Source organism: Xiphophorus hellerii, chromosome 3, assembly GCF_003331165.1.
Source record: "Xiphophorus hellerii strain 12219 chromosome 3, Xiphophorus_hellerii-4.1, whole genome shotgun sequence".
NCBI lineage: Eukaryota > Metazoa > Chordata > Actinopteri > Cyprinodontiformes > Poeciliidae > Xiphophorus > Xiphophorus hellerii.
Genome location: NC_045674.1, coordinates 150,697 through 164,413, shown reverse-complemented (window position 1 = coordinate 164,413; position 13,717 = coordinate 150,697). Strand labels below are relative to the sequence as shown.

The 13,717-nt window shown below is 48.2% G+C and overlaps 1 protein-coding gene across 1 annotated transcript; it reads right to left on the bottom strand.

Annotated features, from left to right (window-relative positions):
* Nucleotides 1-2,324: 2,324 nt before the first annotated feature.
* On the bottom strand, nt 2,325-12,949 carry LOC116717889 (uncharacterized). The gene is made up of 19 exons (XM_032559545.1): nt 12,884-12,949; nt 11,164-11,363; nt 10,756-11,049; nt 10,607-10,629; nt 10,539-10,561; nt 9,736-9,818; nt 9,412-9,613; nt 9,137-9,343; nt 8,877-9,005; nt 8,641-8,762; nt 8,436-8,510; nt 8,253-8,323; nt 7,977-8,182; nt 7,773-7,889; nt 7,601-7,647; nt 6,810-6,949; nt 5,332-5,857; nt 3,015-3,246; nt 2,325-2,863 (listed from the first exon to the last, which is right to left on the bottom strand). Exons 1-19 carry the CDS (start codon nt 12,918-12,920, stop codon nt 2,454-2,456), a joined length of 3,144 nt encoding a protein of 1,047 aa, XP_032415436.1. The 5' UTR covers nt 12,921-12,949; the 3' UTR covers nt 2,325-2,453.
* Nucleotides 12,950-13,717: the final 768 nt, after the last annotated feature.

The following is a 13,717-nucleotide window of genomic DNA, read 5'->3' as shown; positions in this document are numbered from 1 at the left end:
ATATTAGCTATAGTCACTATAAAATATTTTTGGGGGCTGAAATTCTTTTATGGGGCTGAAATATTTTTGGGGGGCCAGAATAAAGTAACACTGTAACTTGCTGTGAGTTCATGAATTGTGTTGGTTTTGTTCTTTGAGCAAGGTGACGTTCATTCACGGCTCATTTTGTGCACCAGTAAAAAAACATAATTTGGAATTTGGAAAAAAAATAAATACATTTATCACTAAAGAAGGGTTCAGTGAATGCGCAAATGAAACTGGTGGGTTCGGTACCTCAAAAAAGGTTAAGAATCACAGCTATAGTGCTAACGGTGTAACACCGGCTTCAGCTATGAAGGCTAACTGAGATTTTGTAAATCTTAAAAAGTTTTAATTATCCCCTAACATTGATTTAGATTATGCGACACAAAGTTGCAAAGACTGTTATTTATATGTAATTGTTTCACTCTGTCTAAAGTAAGATATCTCCCGTTTTAGTTTAGAAGGTTTCATAAAGAGGGAAATGAGTTTAAGGAGAGACGGATCCACTGCTATGGATCTCTTAAGCTGCAACTCCTCGACTGGAAAACATGAATAAAACCTATATAGATATTATGTATATAACCATGTTCATCATTATTTAATCATCTTTGTTTCTCATATTTATATATATTTATATATAAATATGTATTGATTTTACTAAATAATATATTAAAAACTTATGACTGGTTGTGTGTTTTGTAAAATGCTCATCATACATCAATATCAAAACATTCTATTCCAAATCTATTCTGTTTTCCACACCAATATTTAAATATGCTGAACCATGCATCAGTCGATTCAAAAATATTTTAAAAATAATGTCCTTGTAAATGTAGCGATGTTTGAATAAGGTTTACAGCAAAACATCGTGAAAATATGTTGAGTATTTAGCGAGTTATGATTAATTAAATGCGCTGATACTTCATTCCCCATGTCAAACATATAAGTCTGAGTGGAGCGGTCGACCTCTCCAAGATGGCCGCCCTAAATCTCGTCAGCGACAATAGGCAGGCGCGGCCATGAGGCGCCTGTTTTTTTATGTCTATGGTATAACGCGGACCGTTATCCGCGGTCTCCCGTTTTTATTTTCTTTTGAAATCTGTGACATATTTTTACCTTTAGGAAGGATTTTCACTCTCAGCATGAATTTGAACTTTTATTTACTTCGGCGCAGCTCACAGTTTTTAACAGATTCTGTAGCTTTCTGTGAACTTCTAAATCTGCTCCTTAGTCGCATCTTTTCGGGCCTGATACTGCCTCAGATAACATAGCAAAATAGCGCCCCCTTCACTTCCGGAGTGCAATGGTCCTATTTCCAAATAAGGTATGGGACAGACAGCGGTCCGTTTCCTGTTTGCTGCAGCGAGGTGAACTTCGTCTTTGGTTACAAACTGCAGCAGCCCAGGTGGATAATGGGTAATGTAGTGCTTTACACAGCAATGTCATCCAATCAGAGCCTAGGGGAGGAGCCTAACCTCCACCTGATCAGAACCTGCAGGTTCTGTTTGTTCACCTTTTGTTGCTGCGTTTCAACAGATTATTGTTAATTACGGAAGCCCTTAGGGGACTTGGGGATTTTTTCTTTTGCGTTCCCTGGCAGTAATGTCCTGATCAGTTCAGGTGTTATGACTGAACACTGTAAGCCTTTCTCACGGGGCCATCATACTTTCTGCTATAATATGAGGCTTTCACCAGGTTTTTCCTTAGATGTTAATATCTCATTATGAAATATCTGAAGTTTTATATCTTTTTCTTTAGGATAGAAATGAACCAGAAACCTCTGACATAAACAGAAACTTTCCATAAGTAGGAAAGAAGAAAAAATACATCCAAACCATCTGGACTATTTCTGAGTTATTATCGCGGGTAATAAATCATCTGACAGTTCAGTGTCTGGTTGGTCTGAACGCTTAAAGGGCCGTTTCCATCCCAACCTTCACCAACAGACATAAACATGCAGTGAATGAATCCATTTTCTGTCCGTTTTTTGCACCAAAGAATTAATAACCACTGGGTTTCTTTAAATATGCATACATTTGAAATTCTAAATTGACATTTGTGACTGTATACAAAATAGACCAGCAAATATTGCAGTAAGCTTATTACAAGGGAACGCAAAAGAAAATGTTTCCCATGTCCCCTACAGGGCTCCGTAGTTAATGACTTCCAGCTCATCATGGCAGGAAGTCCTGCAGGTGGCGCTGCTGGACTGCATGTCAGGTTATAACTTCCAATTCAAAGCATCTGGCTAGTGGTTATCAGCCAATCAGAGCACAGGATTAAAGTTCAAATATTGTGACCAATCAGAAGCAGAGAAACGTTTTATCCAGAGATTCAATCTGCTGCTGAGAAACTGAGAAACCTCCAAACACAAAGGAATAAAACCAGAGAAGCAGAGAACATCCCGTGGTTCAGTTCTGGCTTGTGATTGGTCAGCGAGGCGCTGCCTGGTTTGCCCGGTGGGCGGGGCCAGGCGGCGCCTCGTCCTCGCCGCTGTGCGGACCCTGCCTGGCGGACAGGCGCTCCGGCGAGCGCGGCGAAGCGTGGCTCCTCGTCCAGCGGCAGAAGGCGGCCAGGTCGGCGCGGAACGACGGCGTGTAGAAGCCGTAGATGACGGGGTCGCAGCAGGTGTTCAGGTTCCCGAACACGAACAGGGCGTGGTGGACGTACTCGGGCGTGACCCGCAACATGTCGGGCTGGAACCAGTACCAGATCCCCAGCAGGTAGTACGGCGTCCAGCACACGACGAAGGACAGCACGATCACCACCGTCATCTTCAGCGTCTTCATCCGCGCCTTGGGGATGAGGTCGGTGCCGCTGCGCCGCAGGGGGGACTCACCTGCTGGCAGGGGGAGGAGCTACGTCAGGTACAATCTGTTGACAAGTGTTGCCAACGCAACTACAAGTGCATCACATTACAGGTGTGTTTCAGAGCGATGACACCTGACATCTAGTTGTGCTGCAGGTGGATGACAGGTATCCTACAGGTGTACCTTTGTGCTGCAGGTGCTGCTGGTTGATGTGCAGCAGGATGCGGCTGTAGCAGCAGCTCAGCAGCAGCAGCGGCACAACGTACAGCGTGACGAAGTGGAACATGTTGTAGAGCGTTTCCTGCCAGCGGTGAGCGAAGCTGCCGTGGGACGCGCACTGCGTGAAGTCAGCCGCGTCCAGACGGATGGTTCTGAAGAGGAAGAGCTGCAGCACAAAGAGCAGAGCGAGGAAGAGCTGCAGCACAAAGAGCTGGCTCAGCGTTTCCTGTCAGGAACCAGCAGTGAGTTTCTTTAATCCTCTGAACATTCCTGCAAGGATTTTCCGTCGCATGATTTGCTGCAGCAGCTCTCACTGCGGGAAACGCGGTCATGTGACCTGCTCATCATATATTCATGTGCAGCCAATGTTCCCTCTAATGGTGTCTCTGCAAACACACAGGCTCCCTGGGAACACTGAGGACCAGTGAGAGCAGCATCACATGTTGGCGCTGCGGCCACACAGCTGTTATGAATCTGGGATCATAGCACATGGCTTATTAAACTAATCAAATTACATCAGCAATTTCCATTAGTTTGCTTTTAGTATAAGTGATTTGGCCGAGTTGAGATGAAAAAATAAAACCCTTTCTGTTCAAGAGAGTCCTGCTTCAGCCAGGTGAGAAATGAGACATTACACCTGTCAGGCAGCTTCTGGTTCACATTAAAACATTCACATTTTGCACAATGAAATGTGCGCTGGAGCATTTGATACAGTATAAATTCTTGTAAAATATTGAATCACACAGTTTTTCACGTCTGTCCAGGTTGATGGCTCCATCTGTTTCTGGCTTTGACTTTAATCAGCCGGTCCAAATGTGCCACTTCAAGACGATTTCTGGATTCTGTTTTGATACAATTCATTAAACCAGCGTTTCCCAATTCCGGTCCTCAGGCCCCCCTGCTCTGCATGTTTTAGATGTGCCTCTATTCCAGAGCAGCTGATTCAAATGATTGCATGACCATCAAGTGCTGCAGAAACTTGTTGATCACCCATATATTCAATCCAGGTGTGTAGCAGAAGGGAAACACCTAAAACATGCAGGGCAGGGGGGCCTGAGGACCGGAATTGGGAAACGCTGCATTAAACTAAATCCTCTTTCACAATCAGAACTGGATTCCTGTTTCTCCTGTAGCTCCTCACATGTAAGTGCTGCAGCCTCCATATCTGAGAATGTGTGACTGACCCTATTTAGGTTTTTGCTTCATTATGTACTTGAATTCAGCATATCGACTGTTAATGGGCTCCATAGTCTGTGGGTGGGAGAGAATGGCCTCATACTTCTTTGGCAGTGTAGAAATGCTGATCCATAGTCAAAACCCCTAAGCCGGAAAAGGGTAGAGTGCCTTCTCTGTGTCAGGGGGGGTGTCCTGCCCCAAGTGGAGGAGTTCAAGTATCTCGGGATCTTGTTCACAAATGAGGGAAGAAGGGAGCGGGAGATCGAGAGGCGGATTGGCGCAGCGTCTGCCGTCAAGCGGGCGCTGTACCGGTCCATCGTGGTGAAGAGAGAGCTGAGCCAGAAAGCGAAGCTCTCGATTTACCGGTCGATCTACGTTCCCACCCTCATCTATGGTCATGAGCTTTGGGTCGTGACCGAAAGAACGAGATCGCGGATACAAGCGGCCGAAATGGGTTTTCTCCGTAGGATGTCTGGGCTCTCCCTTAGAGAGAGAAGCTCAGTCATCAGGGAGGGACTCAGAGTAGAGCCGCTGCTCCTTCACATCGAGAGGAGCCAGTTGAGGAGCATCTGGTCAGGATGCCTCCTGGACGCCTCCCTGGTGAGGAGTTCAGGTCCCACCAGGAGGAGGGGAAGAACGGGTCACCCTGGAGGGACGATGTTCCTCTGCTGGGAACGCCTTGGGATGCCCGTTCGCTTAGACATGATAACCGGTTAGCTTTCGCATCTCTTAACGCTGCCGCATTATTCTGATCTAGCTAACCTGCACGGTGCAAAACTGATGATGTTGGATTTTATTTTATGCGCTGCATAGATTTTCTTGTGTGCTGAGAATGTGCGAGCAGTGTGTGATTGTGCAAACACACAGCTTAGAGGGAACATGGCAATGCGTCCCTGACCCTAGTCTGGACCTTCAGTCGCTACAGCGCAACAAACACTGAAGGGGAGGGAATATGATTTCCACTCAGGAAGACCAGAGCCATGCTGCACATGAGTTGCCTGTTCAGGTGAGACAAACTGACTGCAGGTGGACGACTACCTAAGACTAAACCAAACCCTGTCACACAGCCTGAACAGGAGAATGAGCCCTACCTGAAGAGCCCTACCTGTGGGGAAGCCAGCAGCAGACTCAGACTCCAGGCCAGCAGCAGCATACAGCGGTTCCTGCGGTGTGCGCTCAGGGCGTCCAGCGGGTGCAGGATGGCGTAATGGCGGTCCAGGCTGATGACGACCAGGATGAAGGCGGCGGCGTGCATGGCGAACAGCTTCAGGAAGCAGAGCAGCTTGCAGAGCGCCTCGCCGCCGTACCACTGCACCGTGATGTTCCACGTCGCATCCAGAGGCATCACCACAAATGTCATCATCAGGTCCGCCACCGCCAGGCTCAGCATCAACGGCCGCAGGTGAGACGACAGCCGGCGGCCGCGGCCGCACCAGACGCTGGCCAGCAGCGCCAGGTTGCTGCAGGCGGCGAACAGGAAGAGCACTGAGGTGGCGCCGACCCGGAACTGAGCAGCTCGGGTGAAACTGGGAGGCTCCCAGTCGGTGAGGGGAGGATACTGGGAGACGTTGAGAGGAGGTGGGGGTGACGCACTGGTGGGTGGAGCCAGAGATGACACGTTTCCTGGCATCCTGAGGAGGGGAAGAAGAGCAGTGTGAGCGGATCTGGCTCAGCCCTGAGCTGCGTCTGACAGGCTCAGACAGCGGGTCCACTCAGAGCCACGCCGGGTTCTGGCGGTTCTGATCCGACCGCCTGTTCTGATGGAGGCCGAATCACCTGCTGAGCTGTGATTGGACACTTTACAGCACCTGTCCGCTGTCATCTTATCCACAGTTGGAGGTCCATCACAACCTTTTGTCCACTTCCTGTCCTCAAAGACCGCTGGCAGGTTTCCTTTCCGAAGGCGGCAAGGAACCTGAGGGTTTCCATGGTAACACTTTCTCACCTCTGAGGAGAAGTCAAGCGATGATGATGATGGCAGCAGAACCTTGACTTGAGCCTGGTTCTGAAGATGGAGCAGGTCCAGGATCCATTCATCTCCTGCTGGGTAATCTGGCGGTGATCTGACACCGGTCAGACCCAAACCATCCAGATCAGGCGGAGCAAAGGCGCCTCCGTCTCCACAATCAGATCAGCTTTCAGCAGCCTGACGCTATTTTTAGCTGCGGCCGCTCTGTGTTCACCATGTCGTCGTGGCAACCTGCGTGACTGCACAGGAGTCGCCGACGTCTCTGATTGACTCTGGATCCGCCTCCGGTTTAGAAATGGACGGAGACAACATTTTAATCCAGATGTTTGTTTCACTTTCTCCATTTTTACCAACAGAACCGTCAGAACTCCTCGACCCGTCTGTTTGAGCCAAACTCTGAAGAATCAAACTTGATTCTTGGAGAACCAGCAGAACCTGCTGGTTCTTAGATCCGACTCAAACTAACTGCTCAGACATATGAGAGACAGCACACAACATCAACCTGGTAGTTCTGTTCATCTGGTGAACAGAACTACCAGAACCGGCTGAATTCCATCACTCAGGAATTCAGCATCATCTGGATGCTTTTATTGTGAAGGAGTTGGTGTTTTTACCTGCTCAGCAGTTCTGAGTCGGTTCTGCTCCTCAGGCCCGGGTCCGGTGTTCTGCTCCTCTCCTTCTCATGTTCCCCCAGAACTCCGACCCAAACAGAACCAGCAGAACCAGGTCCGGTCCAGATAACCACCCACAGCAACTGATTCGAAACAGAGCAGGAAAACTGGAGAGACCTGGAGACTGCAAGGGGGCGGAGCCTGAAGCTGCTGCAAGGGGGGGTTAATGTGTGTGTGTCGGCGTGTGTGTGTCAGTGTGTGTGTGTGTTTCAGTGTTTGTGTGTGTCAGTGTGTAGATCTGAATCTTTAAAAACTTGATGCAAACATTCAGGTGAGACGCAGCAGGAGGAATTTATTGATGAAGCTCAATCTGTCCTCTTCCTCAATGATCTTGTAAGGACAGGTAGGTGGCGCTGTCTCCAGTGGAGAAGGTTAGGGTGTAGTCCAGCCCCCCCTGGTGGTCGACCTGCTTCTAGTTTTTAGAAAATCCTCGGGGGATTACAAAATGTAATATTTACAATAAGTCATGTCACAATACAATATTTTTTCTGACTCCCAGATTCAAACCCAGGTTACCTGGTCACCTGGTTAACTGGGTTTGAATCTGGGAGTCAGGAGGTAAATCTGCAGCAGGAAGCCATGATGGATGCAGAGCTGCATGAAGATCATGTGATGAAACATCTCAGTCTTGATGGTCTGACATCATCAGTCCACTGTCCAATCAGAAGGCTACATCAGAGAACAGAGGTGGGACCTCCAACTGGCCTCAGGTGAACCAGACTTCCTGAGATCACCTGAACAGGAGGGGGGGGACTCCAGCTGCTCAGGTGAAGAAGCTTCACTGAAACACAAAGAATTTGTTTCAATAATTCAAAAACTTAATTGTCCTTAAAAAAAAAAAAGAACAATCAACACATATTAGTTACCTGACCGTGTGAGGGTTGGCTCTGTCCAACCACAGCTCACCTGGAAACACAAACAGGTAGCTCACACCTTCAGCTCCAGTCGACCTGCTGCTCAGGTGTAGCAGGTGTGTAAAGTCCAGGTGACTCACCTTGCTGCAGCTCCTCTGGTGGTTCTGAGCTGAAACACAAACACAGACTTTGTGGTCACACCTGGTTTTCTACACCTGGACTTCTCAGATGAACCAATGAAACGCTGTTATCTTACAGGTGTCGTCCAGGTGTGACTCCGCCCTCTGGATCAGCCGCTGCCTGTCTACCTGAGCTCTTCTCAGCTTTTGCTCCTGAGCACAATCAGGTGTAACCATAGCAACGAAAGAAAGAAAATAATAAAGGTAAAACTTACCTGGAGACTCCACCCTTTGCTCATCTAAATGCTGATTGGCTGCCAGACGTTGTGCCACGTCAAGCTTCCTGAGTTCAGAAATGACAGAATGAGACGCGGCGCTGAGCTCTGGGTTCCCTCTGATCCACAGACACTCACCTGACGTCCTGGTGACCAGGTGAGCTGTGGGGCTGGGGCAGATGTGGGCGGGGCCTGTGGGGGCGTGGCCTCTGAGGAGAGGAGAGGAGAAGGAAAAACACTTACCGATTTCTAACAATATCAGACACCTGAAGCTGGGTGGGTGGAATCAGGATGGGTGGTGCTGCAGGTGAGGTGCTGCACCTGTGTCGCCGTCAGACTGAGCTGCAGAGCCGCAGTCAGACGCTCCACCAGCCGGTCCTGAACACCTTCAGCCTCCTGAGAACAACACCACCGATTGGTCACGACGATCTGTGGGCTGATCTCTGATTGGCTCAACTTCTCTCATTCAGCGCATAACTCAGATCTCAGGGTGACCTTTCACCTCCAGGTGTGACAGGTTTTCTACCTTGCAGTGAGAGAGCGCGCTGAGGGCCTGTTTGTAGAGCTCAACAGCTTTCTGCAGCTTCTTCTGCCTCAGGTAACACTCAGCCAGATGCTCACACACCTGGACCTCAGCCAGGTGGTCGCCTGCGCAGGTGGAGACACACAGGTAGCACACCTGGTCCTTCTTAACAAGCACAGGTTACACATCTACCCTTTGTTAGCACACCTGCTCCTCGTTAGCACACCTCCTCTTGGTACCTGTGTCTCTGAATCCCTGTAGTGCCAGGATGAAGCTCTCTGCTGCCTCCTGGTTATCCCCCAGGTGACTGCAGGCGATGGCCAGGTTACTGAAACATCGAGCCTGATCACCACGGCAACCTTGAGAGCCTGCAGATACACACACCTGAATGTCACACTGAGAACAGGTAAAGGTCTATTGAGAGGTCAACTCTCAGTAGGTTAAGTTTCAAGTGTTTCACAGGAACAACTGAGTTGAATGTTTCCATGGCAACGCTCACCGTAGAGCCGCGCGGCCAGACGGTGCCGCTCCACCGCTGAGCTGAAGTCGCCCACGGCGTTAAGCGCCGCTCCCAGGTTGTGCAGCACTTTGGCCAGCAGGGGGGGGCGGTGAGCTGCCGGCTCCACGGCTCGCCCGAGGCAGCTCACCGCCTCCTGGAAGCACCTGATGCGGCAGTAGGCCACGCCCACCGACAGGTACAGCTCACCTGGACAACATGAGGAAAGTTACTGATCGGCCGCTGCAGGAAGTCTCTGGGTCAGGAAAGGTGATTACCCAGAATGCTCGGGTCTCTGATGCTGCTGCTCAAACTCAGACACTCTGTCAACACGCTGCTGATGTCATCATGGTTGGACAGATCTGACTGGACCATGTGACTTCCTGCCTCTTTAAGGGCGGCGGCTGCAGAATCCAACATGGAGGCCATTTTATAACTCTCTGCTGCGCGGAGGAAACTCTGCACCGCCTGAGGCCAGTCCTGCAGCAGACATGACACAAAACACCTGGAAAAACACCTTGAATAACACCTTGAATAACACCTGGAAAAAACACCTTGTAAAACACCTAGAAGATACCTGGAAAAAACACCTTGTAAAACACCTTGAATAACACCTGGTAAGATACCTGGAAGATACCTGGAAAAACACCTTGAATAACACCTGGAAAAACACCTTGAATAACACCTGAAAAAACACCTAGAAGATACCTGGAAACATCTGAAAGATACCTGGAAAAACACCTTGAATAACACCTGGAAGAACAGCTTGAATAACACCTGGAAGATACCTGGAAGACACCTGGAAAAACACCTTGAATAACACCTGAAAAAAACACCTAGAAGATACCTGGAAACACCTGAAAGATACCTGGAAAAACACCTTGAATAACACCTGGAAGAACAGCTTGAATAACACCTGGAAGATACCTGGAAACACCTGAAAGATACCTGGAAAAACACCTTGAATAACACCTGGAAGAACAGCTTGAATAACACCTGGAAGTTACCTGGAAACACCTGGAAAAACACCTAGAATAACACCTGAAAAAAACACCTAGAAGATACCTGGAAACACCTGAAAGATACCTGGAAAAACACCTTGAATAACACCTGGAAGAACAGCTTGAATAACACCTGGAAGATACCTGGAAACACCTGAAAGATACCTGGAAAAACACCTTGAATAACACCTGGAAGAACAGCTTGAATAACACCTGGAAGTTACCTGGAAACACCTGGAAAAACACCTAGAAGATACCTGGAAACACCTTGAATAACACCTGGAAAGATACCTGGAAGACACCTGGGAAAACACCTTGAATAACACCTTGAAAAACACCTGGAAGTTACCTGGAATAACACCTGGAAGATACCTGGAAACACCTGGAATGATACCTGGAAACACCTGGAAGATACCTGGAAAAACACCTTGAATAACACCTGGAAGAACACCTTGAAGATGCCTGGAAACACCTGGAAGATATCTGGAAAAACACCTGGAATAACACCTGGAAAAACCACAGGAACCTCATTTACAAGAAAATTGACACTCAGTTGATTTTTCATCAGGTTCTGGTTCTGACCCGGTTCTGGTGCTGAGGTGGTTCTGACCCAGTTCTGACCTGGGTTCTGCTGCAGCAGCGGCCCAGCTCCATGCAGGCGTCGCCCTCGCTGCCTCCGTCTCCCTGTGATCGGTAAAGCTGAGCGGCCCGCTGAAAGTGGGCGGCGGCCTCCTGGTACTGCCCCAGTGCATTGTGGGCCAGCGCTGTGTTGAACTGCAGGTCCGGGAGCCGCTCAGCTTTTGGACCGGGCCGGTTCCGGCGCAGAAGGTCTAGTCCTCTCCCAGGTCGGCCCGCCTCCACGTAGGCGGCGCCCAGGTTGAAGGAGCAGGCGCGCAAAACCCGTGAGTCCTGCAGCTGGACGCACAGGGGCAGGATGGGCAATGGAGTTCTCACACCACCAAAGGACTACAAACCGCTACACACCACCAGCTAATAGGCCAGCAGTGGAATCTCACCTGTCTGACTCACCTGTGCAGCGGCCTGCAGGGCCTGCTTGAAGCAGCGCAGCGCGTCCTGCGGCCGCCCGGCCTGCAGCGCTCTGTGGCCGGCCCACGTCCGGTCCTCCACCTCTCCGGTCTTCTTCTGAGGCCTCCTGCTGCTCCTCTTCACCTGCTCACCTGGAGGTGACTCCTCAGAGGCCATGTTGGATCTGCAGCAGGTGGGCTCACCTGGATGAGAGGAACAGCTGTTTCATTCCTGGAACCTGATTCAGAACCAGAACCCAACCCAGGGCCGGCCTAAGCCTCCATGGGGCCCTAAGCCAAATGTGGTTTTGGGGCCCTCTAGTTCTGCTAACATTGTGGACCGGCTGCAATCAGCAGTCTGATCATTAGGTCATTCACACACCTGCTATAAACTTATTGCATCTCTAGCTGTTTACATTATAAACATGTATAATATAGGATACATTTATTGGCCAACTGGTTTATCCACCTGTTGATTTCTGGGAGCCGATTTCCTTCAATTTGGGGCATCGTGATCAGCTGATTCTTACATGTGAAGCTGATCTTATCTTCATCAGCAAAGGTTTAAAAATCATCTCTGTCCTCTTCTGCTCTGCAGTGAGACGTTTGACTGACAGACCGACCCACCAGGTCTGAACGTTTACAGCTAACAATATTCACCTCACTGTTACCAACTCAGTGACTTTCTTGCTACATTTAGCAACATTTCAGACAAAAAAAATTCATATCAGCCAAAATCAAAATCAGCAGGTCAGGCTTTTAAAGATCGGTAACCAGGGATCGGCCAGAAAACTGCAATCGGTGCAGCTCTACACATATTCATGACATTCTTTGATTAAATTCATTTCTCTTAAGCGTTACTCCAATAGCTAAAATGTAATTTATACCAGGTGAGTCTTTCTCCCCTGAGAAAGTGGACCGGTACCGGTACCGGACTGATTCTGAGCCTTCAAATGATTTTAACAGAAGTTTCTCATAACTTAGAAGTTGATGTAAAAATAATGTTTTTAGCCACTAAATGATTTTGCTCAGCAGCAAACAACATAGAGCAGCTCATCATGTAGCAGCTTGTAGCCTGACGGAAAAACATTTAGCTAACAACGTCAAACATTGACAAGTTTTAATTATTCTTATTAAACACGGTTTGAAGCCAAAATAGCTCAGAAATATCCAGAGCCACCATGAGAATCAACTCATTTAAAGTTTAAACTCTAGCATAGAGACCCTAGCATAAATGTTTGGCTGCTGAACTGGACCGGTCCAGGTCGCTATCAAGCTAATGTTCTGTTAGCAGCTTTACTAATCTTTTACATTACATTACATTAGCAAGACATATTAAAACAAACCTTTATCTTGGCTTTTTCTATTCTCACTCTTTCTTTTCTCCTTTTTTGAGACATAGTTTTACTAACTTAACTTCTGACCGGAACTTGGACCTTTGGATGTTCTGCTCGGCAGCTCGGTACCGGCGAAGCGTGCGGTACCTACCGCGGCCACCAGGGGGCCCAAGAGAATTTATTTATTTTGACCCAATCTGATGAGTCACAGCTCCAAGTGACGCTCCACAGGTGTTCACCAGGTGTGAAGTGGAGCTGGCTTAGATCACAAGGGTACAGGGCCAGGATGAGCTGAAAACGTCTCTGAAACACATGGAGCACGTGGTCCAGGTGCTCCAGGGGTCACCTGTCCAGCGAAGCTATTCTCTCCAGCTGAGCTGAGCTTACCCTGTGAATCTTTGAGCCGTATTTGGACATGCAGCATTTCTAACTGCAGCCGCCATGTTGTGCCTGGGAAACACGGACTGCCCCTTTAATGCCGCCAGCTGACTTTAGTCTCCTTTAATTTGTTTGCTTTCTTTGGCCTTGAATTATGCTAAGCTGGATAATTATTGCTTTTATTATTTATTTTATAGGGTGTACCCCGCCTCTCGCCCGGAACGTAGCTGGAGATAGGCACCAGCACCCCTCCCGACCCCATTAGGGACAAAGGGTGAACAGAAAATGGATGGATGGATGGATGGATTATTTATTTTATTCTGACTTTGTGTTTTTATTTCGCGTATTTTACTGTTTTTTGCTAATCTATTGTGTGTGATAATAGTGCTATATAAATAAAGATTGAATGATTGACGCAGTGCTGCTCTGATAACTGCGAACGGATTCAAAAAAGTTTTTAAAAGTATAACATTTTGTTCCTAAACACAGACTTTTCCAGCCATAATAACTAACCACAGATTACCACCTGATTAACCAGGTAACCAGATGATCATCAGAAACTCACCTGCTGCTGAAGGTGGAGCTTCTCACCTGGTCACAGATCGAAACTTCTTGAAATAAGGTACATCGGAAACAGCTAGCTGACATTCTACCGACACTGTTAGTTTGGTTCGGTTGCTATGGTAACCGAGAAGCGTAGACATCGAAAAATTAAATTACCATTTGATCTGAGTCATTTTACGGAAAAATAAAGGTTCTGTTTCCTGTTCTGGGGATTAATGAGGCTTTAAAATAAGTTTCAAATTCGCTTTGACTGACAACACAGAACTACACAGATCAGAA

Excerpts from the sequence above, each read along its gene's own strand:
- LOC116717889 (XM_032559545.1), bottom strand. The coding sequence starts at position 12,920 with ATGCTGCATGTCCAAATACGGCTCAAAGATTCACAGG. Across the intron at positions 10,630-10,755 it reads GCTGCTGCAGCAGAACCCAG|GTGTTTTTCCAGATATCTTC; the intron begins GTCAGAACTGGG and ends GTGTTATTCCAG. Across the intron at positions 9,819-10,538 it reads TTTTTCCAGGTATCTTCCAG|GTGTTATTCAAGGTGTTTTT; the intron begins GTGTTTCCAGGT and ends GTGTTTTTTCAG.